This window comes from Aulonocara stuartgranti (assembly GCF_965226115.1).
Source record: "Aulonocara stuartgranti genome assembly, chromosome: 19".
Lineage (NCBI taxonomy): Eukaryota > Metazoa > Chordata > Actinopteri > Cichliformes > Cichlidae > Aulonocara > Aulonocara stuartgranti.
In genome coordinates this window covers 33,344,428-33,361,130 of record NC_138955.1, presented here as the reverse complement: position 1 = coordinate 33,361,130, position 16,703 = coordinate 33,344,428, and the positions used below count along the sequence as shown (strand labels likewise).

General features: G+C 44.7%; 1 protein-coding gene across 5 annotated transcripts in view; it reads right to left on the bottom strand.

Annotated features, from left to right (window-relative positions):
- Window positions 1-13,762, bottom strand: part of LOC309695220 (MAM domain-containing glycosylphosphatidylinositol anchor protein 2-like) — a 161,485-nt gene extending 147,723 nt beyond the window's left edge. For 2 of the 5 annotated variants that reach the window (XM_082515730.1, XM_082515734.1), the window contains exon 1: window positions 4,180-6,275. In XM_082515730.1, coding sequence (XP_082371856.1) covers window positions 4,180-4,252 — 73 coding nt within the window. In that variant the 5' untranslated portion in view covers window positions 4,253-6,275. Of the gene's footprint in view, window positions 1-4,179; window positions 6,276-13,314 lie in introns of those variants that run through there. The other 3 variants (XM_082515733.1, XM_082515731.1, XM_082515732.1) reach the window with 3 other exon arrangements.
- Window positions 13,763-16,703: the final 2,941 nt, after the last annotated feature.

Genomic DNA, 16,703 nt, shown 5'->3' with positions numbered 1-16,703 from the left:
TGGGCGCTGCAGCTTTAAGCAGCTGCGCGCTCCCGCGGGCGGGGATCACTTTCTGCCCGACGACCACTTTTTTAAAGGTGAACTGGGGAAATCAATTATACCCTGGACCCCAGAGGGCTAAACATTTTTTTAAAGTAACTCAATAGTTACTTTTCAAGTAATTAATTACTTTTAGAATCTTGTAACTCAGTTACTAACTCAGTTACTTATTTGAAGAAGTAACTAGTAACTATGACTTGTAACTAGTACAACGCTCTACACTTCTCAGGTGAGATTCTTCGGATGTTATTTGTCAAACTTTAATAACCTGAGAACACTTTCTGTAATGATGTGTTTTCATATCATGTTTAGCAACAGATTAGTTTAATCCTTCCTCTGTTTTATTCTTTGTTGTGTGTTTGAGGTGTAACATGTTAATGATGCACACAGTTAGGCAGCATTTAAAGGTTCATGATGGATGAGTGTGATTGGTTACACAGCTTTTTACATGAAACAGTCCTCAAACTGAACTTCTCAGTGTTAAACTATTCCATTAGTTTAGGTTAGCCAAAGGGAATGATAACAGAATGATGTGACTTTCTTTGGTTAGTTTGGATATCTGGGTGCTGAATGCCCAGAAGACAGTGGAGATTATTGTGGACTTCAGGAAGCACACAGCCCCACTCCCCCCCATCATCACCTCTGTGGACTCATTCCGCTTCCTGGGTACCACCATCACCCAGGACCTGAAGTGGGAGCCCACCATCACCTCCGTCATCAAGAAAGCCCAGCAGAGGATGTACTTCCTGAGGCAGCTGAAGAAATTCAACCTGCCAACACGGACGATGATGCAGTTCTACACCGCAATCATCGAGTCCATCCTCACCTCCTCCATCACCGTGTGGTACGCTGGAGCCACTATCAGGGACAAACAGAGACTGCAGCGTGTTGTGCGCTCTGCTGAGAAGGTGATTGGCTGCAGACTCCCATCTTTGCAGGACCTGTACACCTCCAGGACATTGCGGCGTGCAGCTCGGATCTCAGCTGACCCTTCTCACCCTGGACACAGTCTGTTTGACCTGCTCCCCTCAGGCAGGAGGCTCCGGTCCATTCGCACCAGAACCTCTCGCCATAAGAACAGTTTCTTCCCCTCTGCTGTTGGACACATGAACAATAACCACATGATTGTCCCCGCCACTAACACATGACCCTACGCTGTGTTCACTGCATCATTCCATGTTTGGCACTGATCACCACCTGCACTCATGCATATATCTTTCTACGTAGCACTTTTAATTCTTATTCCTACTTTTATTTTTTCATGTCTATTTAAGTGCTATTTATGACAGTATGTTTGCACTGAAGCACCGCAGCAATTTCCTAATGTTGTAAACCTGCTCAACATTTGGCAATAAACCCCTTTCTGATTCTGATTCTGGGATATATTCACCCCAGCATAATGGACAATTATTTATCAGAGAAACAACAAGAACGGTGAACTCTGAACAGCCTGAGTCTGGTGACCGAGCTGATGAAGTCAACAACAATATGTCGTGTCTGCTGCTAATGTACAGTCATTTACTGGGCACTGATGCTTGCACTCAACTACCACACTGTAAATACTGTTATATTATATGACACTGTTTGACTTTATACTTTTTACTTTATATTTGATACTGTTACTACGTTTACTATGGTTATTATGTTACTATGCTGCTTCTTGTTTTATTGCTGCTGGCCTCTGTGAGCTACCACACAAATTCCGTTGTATAACTACAATGACAATAAAGTTCTTTATCTTATCTTATCTTCTTTTTACTGAAGTAAGAGGGGACTGAGTTTCACACAGACCTCTGCACGAGAAGGCTTCACTTGGTTTATACAGTCTATGGGAAAAAACTGCATTGTTTACTGATAATTATAGAGACAGGGTCACCGAAAAATACAAAAGTAATGTCCATGCATCCATCATGCATCCACCCATGCATCCATCCATGCATCCATCCATGCATCCACCCATGCATCCACCTGCATCCATCCATCCATGCGTCCATCCATCTATCCATCCATCCATGCATCCATCCATCCATCCATCCATCCATCCATCCATCTATGCATCCATCCATCCATCCATCCATCCATCTATGCATCCATCCACCCATGCGTTCTCTTCAGCTTATCCTTGTCAGTGTTGCGGGGGGGCTATCATAGGGTGCGAGCAGGGTGCACCCTGGACAGGTCACCAGTCTGTCACAGGGCTAACACAGAGACAACCATTCACACTGTAATCTAACTCACGGGTTTGTGATGTCACTCTGTCAATCACTAATCACTGCCAGTAAACATACCAGCTAATCCTCCATGACCAACATTTATAAAATGGGTTAGAAAATGAGTGTGTGGGCCCAAAAACTCCTCAGAGAAGAGTTTGCTGAGGTCAAGACCAAGGACGAGTTTCCATAAACCTCTGCAGGAAATAAATGATGGCCACAGAAAAGAGCTTTAAAGGGCGCCCACCTGGGCTTCAGCTTTCAGGCTCTGAAGGTATGGTTGTGTTTTATGCTGAGCACAGCCATGTGTTTTTACAAAAGTAAATACACACGGATCCACTAGTGTCCACTGAGCGTCCACGCTGACCTCCACATGCTGCATTTTAGTATTTCTCTGCAGCACACTCACACACTCCTGCTGCATGTCTCATGCACTTACACACAGCACCACACACCTACTGATGTCACAGAGATCTTTGACTCGACACAGACATATCAAGGACTAACATGTTTCTGACATGTGGACATGTGCTAAACTAATGATCTGGTCACTCTGGCCGTGGCCTGCGCTGAATCATACACGTTATTAATCTCTGGCAGATGGCTCCACCCCTCCCTGAGCCTGGTTCTGCCGGAGGTTAAAAGGGAGTTTTTCCTTCCCACTGTCGCCAAAGTGCTGCTCATAGGGGGTCATATGATTGTTGGGTTTTTCTCTGTGTTATTGTAGGGTCTGCGTTACAATACAAAGCACCTTGAGGCGACTGCTTATTTTGGTGCTGTATAAATAAATTGTATTAAATTTCTGTGGTCAGACAAAGATGGAGATGACTTGTACATTTGAAATCAAAGTAGCTTGCTGGCTATAAGCTCAGTGGTGGGGTATTATCACTTATGATTGGCTGGCTGCACTGACATGTTGTCATAGTATTTCATTTCATAAAATGAGCAAACACTGAAAAGTGTAGGACTAAACTCTGGTTACCTGGCTGTAAAAGCAGGTCAGCGATGCTGCTGTTCAGGGTGCAGCCTAGCACAACCATCAAAATACAACTGTTGGCCATTACATGCTTTGAATTGGGCAAAATGTAAAAGTCAAATATAAAATTATAAAATAGACATTGGAAAATGTAAAAAGGGCATTTATAAAGTAAGAGGCTGAAACAGCAGATGCCTGAGCACCAGCACACTGTCTACAGTAACACACTGACTGTATTTACTAAGAGCCACGACACAGAAATAAGCAGAAAAACAACACAGTATTATAGTACATGCAACTTGATTTCTACTGGAGGACCAAAGTATAGCAGGACACAGTTATGACACCATATTACACCAGATTATTTGAAATGTGCAAGTAAGGCAAAATGAGAAGATCGGGGTTTATGTACAGTAGAGGAATGGCCACCGTGCAGGAGCTGGCATGTGTTACAGTAACTACAGGAACGAACCAGCAGCATACCAGTAAAAGAACCGGCATTTCCAGTCATTTCCAGTGCCCGGTCATGTCAGGACTGACACAGTGAAAGCAGCAGCAGCAGCATCGTGTCGCCATCTCCTGCTGCACGGAGCTGCAGGCTGCTTCATACAGACCCACCGGCACACACCGAACCCACAGTGCCATCTAATAACGGCACTGCTGGGGCCACGATGCAGGATTAGCACTGCGGCTGTCCCTGTATGCACAGGTGTGCTTATCTGTGTTTGTGTAGCAGCCTACCTGTTGTGCCTTTATGCCAGGCACGAGTGTGACTGAATGAACCACGAACCAGCCACGCACGCACACGCACAGGAGCCAAATCCCTCACAAGGTCAAGTTGCTGTTTGTAATACTCCGCTCGCGTGCACTCAAAATCGCATTCACGTAACATGTAAGGTGCGCGTGCATGTGGTAACTCAAAATATTTGAATTGTATGCTAATGACGTCCTTACCGTACACGCCCTGGCCGTGCACGCCCTGCAGGAAGCCGGTAAACAGCCACAGGAGACCGAAAACTACCCCCATCTTCACATCGTCCTGTGGCCTCGTCGCTGCTTCTGCCCCCCTCCGGGGATGAGGGTGGATGTTCGGTTCTCCGCTGCTGCCGCTGCTCTTCCTCCGTCCTCCTCCGCTCCGTACACAATCTCATCCACAGATCCAAATATTTCCCTGCTAGCAGCCTCCGACCCCGGTTAGATATGACGGGCAGATGCGGTTCCGCTCATACCGGTGCTAACGTTTGCTAAAAGCGCCAGAAACCCTTGAGGAGAAGGACGTCCAGCGGCACCCGGCGAGAGCAGATGCTTCACTCGCTCCTTGATGATGACATTCCGGGGGAAAGGATCAAAACTGAAGGAGCAAACAGCCGGTGCGTCAGTCTTCTTTGAGCTGGTCAAAAGTGTGCGCTGACCGTCCGCCGAGTCCACCGGGATGCGCGTCCGTCGGTCAGTACCGGAGATACATCCATCATCCTGCGGAGAAGCGCTACCGCTCCGTGTCAGCGGCTCGGCCCTTCAGGCCGGGGAGAGGAGAGGGACAGTCCGTGATGCCGTGAGTTCCAGCAAAGACGGATAAGCGGTCAGTCCGGTCGATTTGTCGGTGTATTTCACCGGTCGGTGAGAGACGTCACTCAGCCAACCGAGCAGTAAAGTCGCGGGAACGGAGAACGGAAGGACTTCCGGTATTTGTATATCAAAATAAAAGTCACCTGCCAGCTCATCCGCCGTGTTTATGGCTGATTCAGCAGCGAAATCTACAGTCTCTGGATTTCACTGTGCTAAAATATCGCGCTTATTATAAAATAATAATAATTATTATTATTAAGTAATACATTTCTCCCTAATCAGCTGTTAAATGGGAATTACTGGTGCAGGGTGTCATGGTCCGGGTGAGTCCGGGGTTTTACCTCCGAATAACGGTTTCCACCTGGAAACTCTCCACCGGGTCTTCAAGTAACCACAGTTAGTGCTGACCGTCATAGATGTTTGCTCACAGCAGTGTTACCCCTGTGTTCTACACCCCCAGTCATCCTGGATCCGCTCACCTGCCTGCCCTCCCGTCACACCACTCTCGGATCACCTCACCTGGACACCACGCTGCTTCACCCGGACCAATTACCCCTCTCTTGCCAAAACCTCCACCTGCAAAGTTAGACAAAGTCTGGTTGTGATTCACTCTCATCAGGATCAGAACTCACCTGGTTTCTGCTCGTGTAAGTGTTCACAGATTACCTGTCCCCTCTCCCCGTGTCACACAATCATTTATCTAATAATTTCATGTTTGGATAAAATAAGTGAGACACACAACACTGAAATGTATGTTTCATAAAGTAAAGAAACCTTTTTAAAGTAGGTGTAATATTGTTCCGATAGCGACAGTCGTCGTGTTAGGCGGAGGCTATTATTGTTAAGAGTGACTTGTGGTGCCTTCCTGACAAACTGCAGCGGGATGGACACGAGCAGGAATCTGCCGCGCAAAGCGTCACGAGCAGCTTCTGTTTTACACCTGTGGGGGGGAGAGAAAGGACAGCACTCCTCACGAGACACGCAGAGCCTGTGGGCGGCACGCGCGCTGGAAATGACAGCCTGAGCCCTCAGCGCGCACGTGTCCGATCTCCTGCTTCCTCCACGGGTCTCAGCAGAGCAGAGGGAGCCTGAGCTCAGCGATGGTGGCGGGATGGCAGCATCCAGGTCTCCGTGCTTAACGCTGAACACGGACGATCAACGATATATTTGAATAAATATTTGTTTAAAAAAGAAAGAAAACCAGTTTTCATCCAGCTTCTGCATCTTCTCGCTCATGAGCACACTTCCTCCGTTACACCAGCCCGTGTTGGTTATACATGCATCCATCCTTATTGTCAGGCTTATATACAGGCTCTGGATTTTAACGCCAATAAAGATGATGTCAATAAAACATGGATGAGGACACACGTGCTTGTATTGATTTCCCCTCTTCGACGACACAGACCTGTTGCTAAACTATTATGGGCTGTAAGCTAAAATGACTGGTAGGTTAAAATGATTCGTGCTGATTCTGTGTAACCAGACTTTTCTAATCTGAAGTATAATTAAGCCTAAAATAAATAAAACAATTATTATGTCTGCAAAGTCTACTCTTACAAAATGTGCACTCAGCGGTTTGCTGAGATACAAAATTCATGTTCAGTGTGTTTTTGCAGCCCTGCACTCCATTCCCTGTTTGTCATTTGGCCCTTGGAGAAACTGACTGCCAGTGTTGTCTCTGCACATAACATTAGCAAAGAACCACTTTTAAATGGTATCTTTAGCCCTTTGTTAGCTAAAAACATAATTTGTTTCCAGATGCTGTATGCAAGTTTAAACCTGATCTCTGCACAAAGGCCACAGCTTCTTCTTGTATGGTCCAGGAACTGGTGCAGGATTTTTGTCTTTGAGATCAGGAGAGCTTTGTTGTAAATATGTCTCAGTCTGAGTTCAGGCTAAATTAAAAAAGATGCTCCGAGATGAATTCTTAATTTCCTCCCATTATCCAGTACGGTGGCCCCTAGAGACAAAGCACGTACAAACTCCAAAACACTTGCAAACTCCAAAACACTTGCAAACTAAAAAACACATGCAAACTCCAAAACACGTACAAACTCCAAAACACATGCAAACTCAAAAACACTTGCAAACTAAAAAACACATGCAAATTCCAAAACACAACGGAAGTGCTCCAGGACGCTAGGGGCAGTGTTGAGCTTTTGTTACCTACTAACTACACAAGCCAGGAAGTACCAATGACCGGATTTGGGGTTTGCAGCCTTAAAGGCCGCATTTTAAGGCGACAAGAGAAGGCTTTCCCAATTCAAAGGCTGCCCGAAATGCGGCCCTGAAATGCGTCCATAATTTCCCTGAATTTTAAGGATGGGTCGGTGTAGCCTTCATGGCCCAACATATCCCAGACTTCATAGTGCGGTGGTGGTGTGGATAATTTTGCCGAAAAAAAACGGTGGAAGCGGAGCGGAGGAAGAGTAAACTTTCAGAAGTAAGTACTGAATATTATGTCACTTATTTATGCGCAAATGTTTTTTTAATGAAGAACATGAAACCATTATTGTTGGCCACATGTCGGGAAAGTTGACATTAGCGATGTTTGTACTTTCAGAATTAACTTGGTTTTAAAGCCTTTACTTTAATAAATATATATATAGTCGACCTTAATCTTACAGAGAATGTGATGATTTTGTGGATGATTAAAGTCAGTCATATATCCACAAACACAACAAGCTGAAAGTCAGTGATGCTGCTCGGTTTGCAGTCCTGAACATCACGGCACAAGCAGGATTCACTGCACTGTTAATGTTAGCTATGTTATATTGCTGCCTCTGTTCGGTGGTGTCGAGCCAAACGCACTTTAACGTGTGTTTGAACGAGCTGACGGTTCACTCGTTAAGCTGAAAGAAAGATGCTTTAATCACAGCAGTCACACATGTGTCCACTGCACCATCTGGAACTCTTCTTGTTTACACTCGTAATAACACAAACACTAAATCCTGCTTCTCTGGTGCTGTTGTGTAGCAGTGTGTACACCTGAGACTGTCACCTGTCTGTCTGTCCTGCACTCTCTCTCTGTTTCTTTCTCTCTGATTGTGGAATAAAAGTATGAACATGTGTTTATAAGTTACACTTGTGTCTGAATCCTGCAGCTTATCACACATTTGATTTCCATGTGTGACGACTGCAAGTGTCCAGAGTGAGGACAGACTGAGGGACCCACTGCTGCACATCATCTGTGAGGCTTTGCAGCCCTGATGATCCACCAGGACAAACTCAGCAGTGTGTGAGGAAGAGGAGGAGGAAGAGCCAGCAGCAGCTGACAGATGGAGAGAATAGACAGACTGTTCCCTGTTTGTGAAGGACTGCTAGGAAAGTTTAACATAACTGTCTGTGCTGAATCAGTCTTATTAGGTAATGTTCAAATAATGTGATCATCCCAGTGTTTCCAGTGTGGGAGAAAGTACTCAGGGCCTTCAAGTTACACACTATGAAAGGCAGCAACAAGTTTAATGTTCAGAAACCTAAAGTCTGTATCAGCAGCAGAATGGAGCTAAAAATAAATGTTGGTTTCAGTTCTATGAAGCTTTGAGTATTTTGGATCAGTAGCTGCTGTGTTTGTTGCATCATATTGCTGTAACTGTTTATATGCTTTATATATTCTGAGCTAAGTTGATCTATAGTGTTACATCATATTCTGTAAGGATGTTATGTGTTTGTAGACTTTCTGCCCAGTTTGACCCATTTAGCAGAAGTCAGCCTGTTTAAGGCTCTGATATCTATTCTGTGTGACTTACAGCAGTTATGACATGGTCTGATTTTCTCACCCAATAAAGGAATATTTCATATATCAGTCTACTCTTCATTTTATCAGAAACAGTTATCACAGCTTGTACATTTTCTTTTTATAAATATATGTAAGCAATGAGCCAAATTTAGTAATGACAACATGAAGGAACAACATTTGTCTCTTATATATGATACATCTATATATGCACTGTCAAAGATACTTGTCTTTGAGTGAAGATTTAAGGTGATAAGACATAACTGCAACTTGAATCTGTACTGAAGCTCAGTATTTGACACAGAGTTCATGTTCACTGCTGTAATAGCTAATAATGATTAATATAATAACTATAATATTGGCCATATTATATTTACATTACCAAAGTGAGATGACTTTAGTCTCATGAACAACATTAGCTAATTCTTATTTACTAACTAATCTTAAATAACTGTTCAGTACAGAAATGAAGCCCAAAAATCATGTTTTACTGTCCTGTGGTCTCAGCCTCAGATACTTATCAAATCACACAAAGCTCATGTAGAAACAAACAAACAAATGAACAAAATATGTTCTCCCTCATTTCTGTCAAACCAAGTTGTATGACACGTTTCCAGCGGTTAGTATCACGGTTGCTAGGCAACCTGGGAAGCGCGACGGAGACTAGACCGTCCCATACAGACAAACTTGCCGTTTATTTTGCAAATCGAGCTCAACACTGCCCCTAGCGTCCTGGAGCACTTCCGTTGTGTTTTGGAATTTGCATGTGTTTTTGAGTTTGCAAGTGTTTTGGAGTTTGTACGTGTTTTGGAATTTGTACGTGTTTTGGAATTTGTACGTGTTTTGGAATTTGCAAGTGTTTTGGATTTTGCAAGTGTTTTGGAATTTGTACATGTTTTGGATTTTGCAAGTGTTTTGGAGTTTGTACGTGTTTTGGATTTTGCAAGTGTTTTGGAGTTTGTACGTGTTTTGGATTTTGCAAGTGTTTTGGATTTTGCAAGTGTTTTGGAATTTGTACATGTTTTGGATTTTGCAAGTGTTTTGGAGTTTGTACGTGTTTTGGATTTTGCAAGTGTTTTGGATTTTGCAAGTGTTTTGGAATTTGTACATGTTTTGGATTTTGCAAGTGTTTTGGAGTTTGTACGTGTTTTGGATTTTGCAAGTGTTTTGGAGTTTGTATGTGTTTTGGATTTTGCAAGTGTTTTGGAATTTGTACGTGTTTTGGAATTTGTACGTGTTTTGGATTTTGCAAGTGTTTTGGAATTTGTACGTGTTTTGGATTTTGCAAGTGTTTTGGAATTTGTACGTGTTTTGGATTTTGCATGTGTTTTGGAGTTTGTACGTGTTTTGGAATTTGCATGTGTTTTGGATTTTGCAAGTGTTTTGGAATTTGCATGTGTTTTGGAATTTGCATGTGTTTTTTAGTTTGCAAGTGTTTTGGATTTTGCAAGTGTTTTGGAGTTTGTACGTGTTTTGGAATTTGCATGTGTTTTTTAGTTTGCAAGTGTTTTGGATTTTGCAAGTGTTTTGGAATTTGTACGTGTTTTGGAATTTGTACGTGTTTTGGATTTTGCAAGTGTTTTGGAATTTGTACGTGTTTTGGAATTTGTACGTGTTTTGGATTTTGCAAGTGTTTTGGAATTTGTACGTGTTTTGGAATTTGTACGTGTTTTGGATTTTGCAAGTGTTTTGGAATTTGTACGTGTTTTGGAATTTGCATGTGTTTTTTAGTTGCAAGTGTTTTGGGTTTTGCAAGTGTTTTGGAGTTTGTACGTGTTTTGGGTTTTGCAAGTGTTTTGGAGTTTGTACGTGTTTTGGGTTTTGCAAGTGTTTTGGAGTTTGTACGTGTTTTGGGTTTTGCAAGTGTTTTGGATTTTGCAAGTGTTTTGGGTTTTGCAAGTGTTTTGGATTTTGCAAGTGTTTTGGAGTTTGTACGTGTTTTGGAGTTTGCATGTGTTCTTTAGTTTGCAAGTGTTTTGGAGTTTGCATGTGTTTTGGAATTTGCATGTGTTTTGGAGTTTGTACGTGCTTTGTCTCTAGGGGCCACCGTAATCCAGCCTTACTCAAAAGGAACGAATACTAAAGACATTATTGCCATTCCTGTCCAGGGATTGGCTGCTCGTGACCAAATCACCTTATGTTGATAATTAAAAATAGCAGCGAGGGAGCATTAAGGAGAGCAAGACCGAATGAGATGGAGACACAGAAATAAGAATTCAGAGAAGTTTTTCTTTTTTACGAGTAGTAATCAGTTCCCACTAAAGAGATGTAGAGCAGCAGCGGCTCCATGCACCATTACAACACTTTAATGGCATTTCCCCCTCATTTGTGAATAGGAGAGAAAGGGGGATTAACACTAGATTTACTAAACCTGCGCAAATTTGCGTAACTTCCCTCAACTCAACACCTACTAGAATTACTGGGGTTTTTATTTTATGGTGCAAGTCCCGAGGTGTTAATCACCCCTGCTGAGAGTTTCACAGGTCGTCAGCTCGTTTCTCCTCCAGCTTTGGTTGTGCAAACCACCCATTATCCTTGAGGCCTGGCACATTTGCATTTGTTCACTCAGAGTTGCTCAGATCCAAGCCAGGCCAAACCTCTGTGTTACAACTTTCAGAAATGTCTGCTGTATCTATACAAAATATCCCACACATTGACTGACCTGCAGATATGAAAGACACACATTCACAGCTTCCTTGACTCTCAGCACAGATCTTCCATTGTTCCACTGTGTATGTGAGGAAGTGGCATTGCTTGACTACAGCACTGTGCTGTGCATAAAAGCAGACCGACCCAGGCGGGAGAATCATTTCTTGTTCGCATTTCTGAGAACGCACATCAGGATGGCCTCCGTATCACTGCCACGCAGGAAGAACCTCTCCACGCAACAGGCTTTGGCCTTGCTTCAGGAAATGGACGAAGCAGATTTTCTGATGGAGGAGAGGTTTCATTTGTCCAGCAGGCCACTGATACCTCCTCAGAAGAATCTGAAAAGGAGACGGAACAAGAACCCAACATGCCTCCACGGAAGATGAAGAGGCCCCGTGGTACTGGGAAGCCCAGCCAGAGCCACACGGCAAAAGACGGCACTGCGTGGGTAGAGGAGGACATTGGAAAGCCCAGTGCAGCAGCAAATCGCTCGTGCTTCATTGCACAAGCTGGACCCACAGAGTCTGCTAAGGTTTGTCACTGCCATATTACATATGATATTTATATAAACCCATTTAGAGTGAGGTTCATGTAAATTTACCATTCTCTATTTGTTTATCTTCCAACAGCGTAAGATTACAAGTGTGCTCCAAAGCTTCCTTTGCCTGTTAGACGTGGGAATGCTGCAGACCATCAGGGAGTGTACGGTCCATCGAGCCCACAGAACAGAGCCGGACTGGAATTTGTCAGTTCATGAACTGATGGCATTCATTTCAATCCTGTTTGTAAGAGCAATCATGTGTCCTGTTGGTGCCATTGTGGATTGCTGGTCAGAAATGGTAAATGGCCTGTGTTTATATAGCGCTTTACTCGTCCCTAAGGACCCCAAAGCGCTTTACATATCCAGTCATCCACCCATTCACACACTGGTGATGGCAGCTACATTGTAGCCACAGCCACCCTGGGGCGCACTGACAGAGGCGAGGCTGCCGGACACTGGCGCCACCGGGCCCTCTGACCACCACCAGTAGGCAACGGGTGAAGTTCAAAAGTTCAACAAGAACTGTGCTAAGAGTTTCACTCCAGGAGAACACATGACCATAGATGAACAGCTGTTCCCTACCAAGGTTCGTTTTCCATTCACACAGTATATCGCAACCAAGCCAGACAAATTTGGGATCAAGTTCTGGATGGCCACGGACACCAAATATGTCTGCAGTGCATCTCCTTACTTGGGAAAAGACCCCAGTCGCCAGAAGGGAGAGAGGCTGGCAGAGAACGTGGGCATGAAACTGAGGGAGCCGTTTTTGGATGATGGGAGAAACGTCACAACAGACAATTTCTTTACTTCACTGTCACTGTCGCACAGACTGCTGCAGTGCAAAACGCCGTTACGGGGCACGGTGAATAAAGTCCGGCGTGAACTTCCTCAACTTGCAAAAGAAACTGCACAGCGAGAGGTATTCTCCACTTCAGTGCTTAGAAGTGGCCTGTTTACCTGTGCAACATGTCACAAATTCACCAGTGCCAAACCCAGGGATGATGGACACTGGGTCTGCAAACGCTGTAAAGTTTGAAACTCTTTGAAATAAAACAGACTTGTGTACCCATATATTGTGAACGTGTGTCTTTTGTATGTAGGTTGTAACACAGAGGTTTGACCTGCCTTGGATCTGAGTAAACAAATGCCAATGTTGCACACACACACACACACACACACACACACGCACACACACGCGCACACACACACGCAGCAAATCTGCATTTATTTGTCCCACAAGTGGAAAATCTGCATTGTCATTGCAGAAAAGTGGACAAAAGCAGCTAAATAAAAACTGTACAAAGAGCACAGTATGGAAAGTGCAAACAATATATATCTAGATATATATCTATATCTAGTAGGGATGGGTATTGATAAGATTTTCACGATTCCGATTCCAGTTTTGATTCTGTTTAACGATTCGATTCTTTATTGATTCTCTTTAAAAAAGGAGAACACTAAGGTCGATTAGCTTAGAACTTTGTTTTATATCTTCTCTTTGAACAAGATAGAAATTTAGGAGTAACATGGCCTTACAAACCCAACAGTGAGATCTTAAGAGATCCTTAATTGCCTACAATTAAACACATTCACTTACCGAAAATCATCTGCTGTGGCAAACGGGTGCAAGCCTTTGACCACAAACTGAGTCTCTGCTCGGTGACATTCGTCTATCCTGGTCTGAAAGGAGACGCTACCGGCAGACTGCAGCGAGAACTGCCAGCATCTGAGCCAGACTCTGTCTCTCATCATGGTCACTAAATGCACAGTAATGGTTTTGTAATAAGGCAGATCGCGCTAACATAATATGCACTGTTAGTTGATTATTTACCTGCCGCATTAACAGGAGAGGACGTGCAAACGTTACCGCTGCTGCTGGGTTGAGATTCACGAGTCCGGAGCGGAATTAAAAACACGACATTCATTTAAGGTCATCGTGTGTTTTGTGAGCAAATGCTTTTGCATATTCGTAGTGTTTCCTCCCTTAAATGAAATATCTACTTTGCAAGTATTGTAAGTTGCCCTGTTGTCATCCGTTCTCTTAAAGTGTAACCAAGCTTTTGAGCGTTTGAGCCGCTTACGCGCCGTGTTTCCTGCCAGGTAAATGACGCTCCGCGACGTGGTGACGTCATTTGGGGCGACTGGAATCGATAAGGGAATCGTTTGCAAAAATGGCAAACGATTCCAAGGAATTGAAACAGTGGGAACCGGTTCTCAACAAGAACCGGGTTTCCATACCCATCCCTAATATCTAGATATAGACATACAGTGGGGCAAAAAAGTATTTAGTCAGCCACCGATTGTGCAAGTTCCCCCACCTAAAATGACGACAGAGGTCAGTAATTTGCACCAGAGGTACACTTCAACTGTGAGAGACAGAATGTGAAAGAAAAATCCATGAATCCACATGGTAGGATTTGTAAAGAATTTATTCGTAAATCAGGGTGGAAAATAAGTATTTGGTCAATAACAAAAATACAACTCAATAATCAGAATCAGAATACTTTATTGATCCCTGGGGGAAATTATTTTTTGTTACAGTGCTCCATTTTAAACCAACATTAAGACAAGACAGACAATACGCTAACTAAGAATAGTACAATATATACATATATATACATACATACATACATAAGTCACTTATAAATAAATATTTGGAAAAGAAACGTGTAGTTGTAGCAGCAAACAGTGTGTTAAGTGGATGCGTTGTACAGGGAGCCACAGGCAGGAATGATTTCCTGTGTCGTTCAGTGGTGCTTTTCGGTAATCTCAGTCTCTCACTGAACGAGCTCCTGTGACTGACCAACATGTCATGGAGTGGGTGGGAGGTGTTATCCAACATTGTCTTTATCTTGGACAGCATCCGCCTCTCCGACACCACCTTGAGGGAGTCCAGCTCCATCCCCACAACATTGCTGGCCTTACGGATCAGTTTATTAAGTCTGTTGGCATCTGCGACCCTCAGCCTGCTCCCCCAGCATGCAACAGCATAGAGGATCGCACTGGCCACCACAGACTCATAGAAAATCCTCAGCATTTTCTGGCAGATGTTGAAGGACCTCAGTCGCCTCAAAAAATAGAGACGACTCTGGCCCTTCCTGTAAAGTGCTGTGGTGTTTTTAGCCCAGTCCAGTTTATTGTCAATGTGTACTCCAAGGTATTTATAGTCCTCCACAATGTCAACACTGACCCCCTGGATTGAAACAGGGGTCAAGTGTTTCCTGGTCTTCCTGAAGTCCACGATCAGTTCCTTGGTCTTTGCCACGTTGAGCTGCAGATGATTCTGCTCACACCACGTGACAAAGGAGTCGACCACAGCCCGGTACTCTGTCTCATCATCCCTGCTGATGCATCCAACCACCGCAGAGTCATCAGAAAACTTCTGAAGATGGCAGGTCTCTGTGCAGTGGCTGAAGTCTGTGGTGTAGAGGGTGAAGAGGAAGGGGGAGAGGACAGTCCCCTGTGGTGCCCCTGTGTTGCTAATCACCTTGTCAGACACACACTGTGGGAGACATACATATTGTGGTCTTCCTGTCAGGTAATCAACAATCCAGGACACCAGAGAAGCATCCACCTGCATCGCTGCTAACTTATCACCCAGGAGGGTTGGCCTGATGGTGTTGAAAGCACTGGAAAAGTCAAAAAACATGACCCTCACAGTGCTCGCCGGCTGGTCCAGATGGGTGTAGACACGATTGAGCAGGTAGATGATGGCGTCCTCTGTTCCGAGACGAGGCTGATAAGCGAACTGAAGGGGATCCAGATGTGGTCTTACTATGGGTCGCAGCTGGTCCAGGATGAGCCTTTCCAGGGTCTTCATGATGTGGGAGGTCAGTGCCACGGGCCTGTAATCCTGGGGGCCACTGGGACGAGGCGTCTTTGGTACAGGGACGAGGCATGATGTCTTCCACATCACCGGGACCCTCTGCAGACTCAGACTCAGCATAAACAGTTTATGAAAGACTCCACACAGCTGGGGGGCACAGGTCTTGAGGACAAGGGGACTCACTCCGTCTGGTCCAGCAGACTTGCCTGAGTGAAGTCTCCTCATTTGCATCTCAACCTGGTATTGAGTGAAGGTGATGGGTGGGGGAGGGGTGTCAGGAATCTCACAGGAGGCAACATGTGAAGAGAGAGGCTGGCACAGTGGTGTGGCTCTGGATTCCAGGCTGACTGCAGGTGAGGTTGTGGGGGTGGGAGCAGACACTGTGGTGTCGAATCTATTGAAAAACAGATTCAACTCGTCGGCTCTATTCTCACCTCCCTCAGTTCCCCTGCTGTTGGTTGGCCTGAATCCAGTGATGGTCTTCATGCCCCTCCACACCTCTGTCATGCTGTTCTGCTGGAGTTTCCACTCCAGCTTCCTCCTGTAATTGTCCTTAGCCTCTCTGATCTTGTCCTTTAGTAACACCTGGACCTTCCTCACCTCCTCTTTGTTGCCCCCTCTGAAAGCCCTCTTCTTGTTGTTGAGGAGGGCTTTGATGTCCTTAGTCACCCACGGCTTGTTATTTGGGTAACAATGAACAGTCTGAGCTGGAACAATGGAGTCGGTGCAGAAAGTTATGTAGCCTGTGATACACTCAGTAAGCCCATTGATGTCCTCGGCGTGAGGCTCACAGAGTGTTTCCCAGTCGGTCACCTCGAAACAGCCCTGTAGTTCCGCTATTGCCTCCTCTGACCACCTCCTAACAGTCCTGGTGGTCACAGGTTCCCTCCTCACAATTGGCACATAGCGGGGGGTGAGGTGAATCAGGTTATGATCTGACCTACCAAGTGGGGGGAGGGAGGAGGAGCTGTATGCATCCTTGACGTTAGCATACAGTAAGTCTAAAGTTTTCTCTCCCCTGGTGGGACAGTCCACATATTGTTTGAATGTTGGTAGTGTATTGTCCAGTGATACATGGTTGAAGTCACCCGAGATCACAATAAAGGCACTCGGGTGCTGAGTCTGTAGCCGAGCTATGGCAGAGTGGATAGTGTCACATG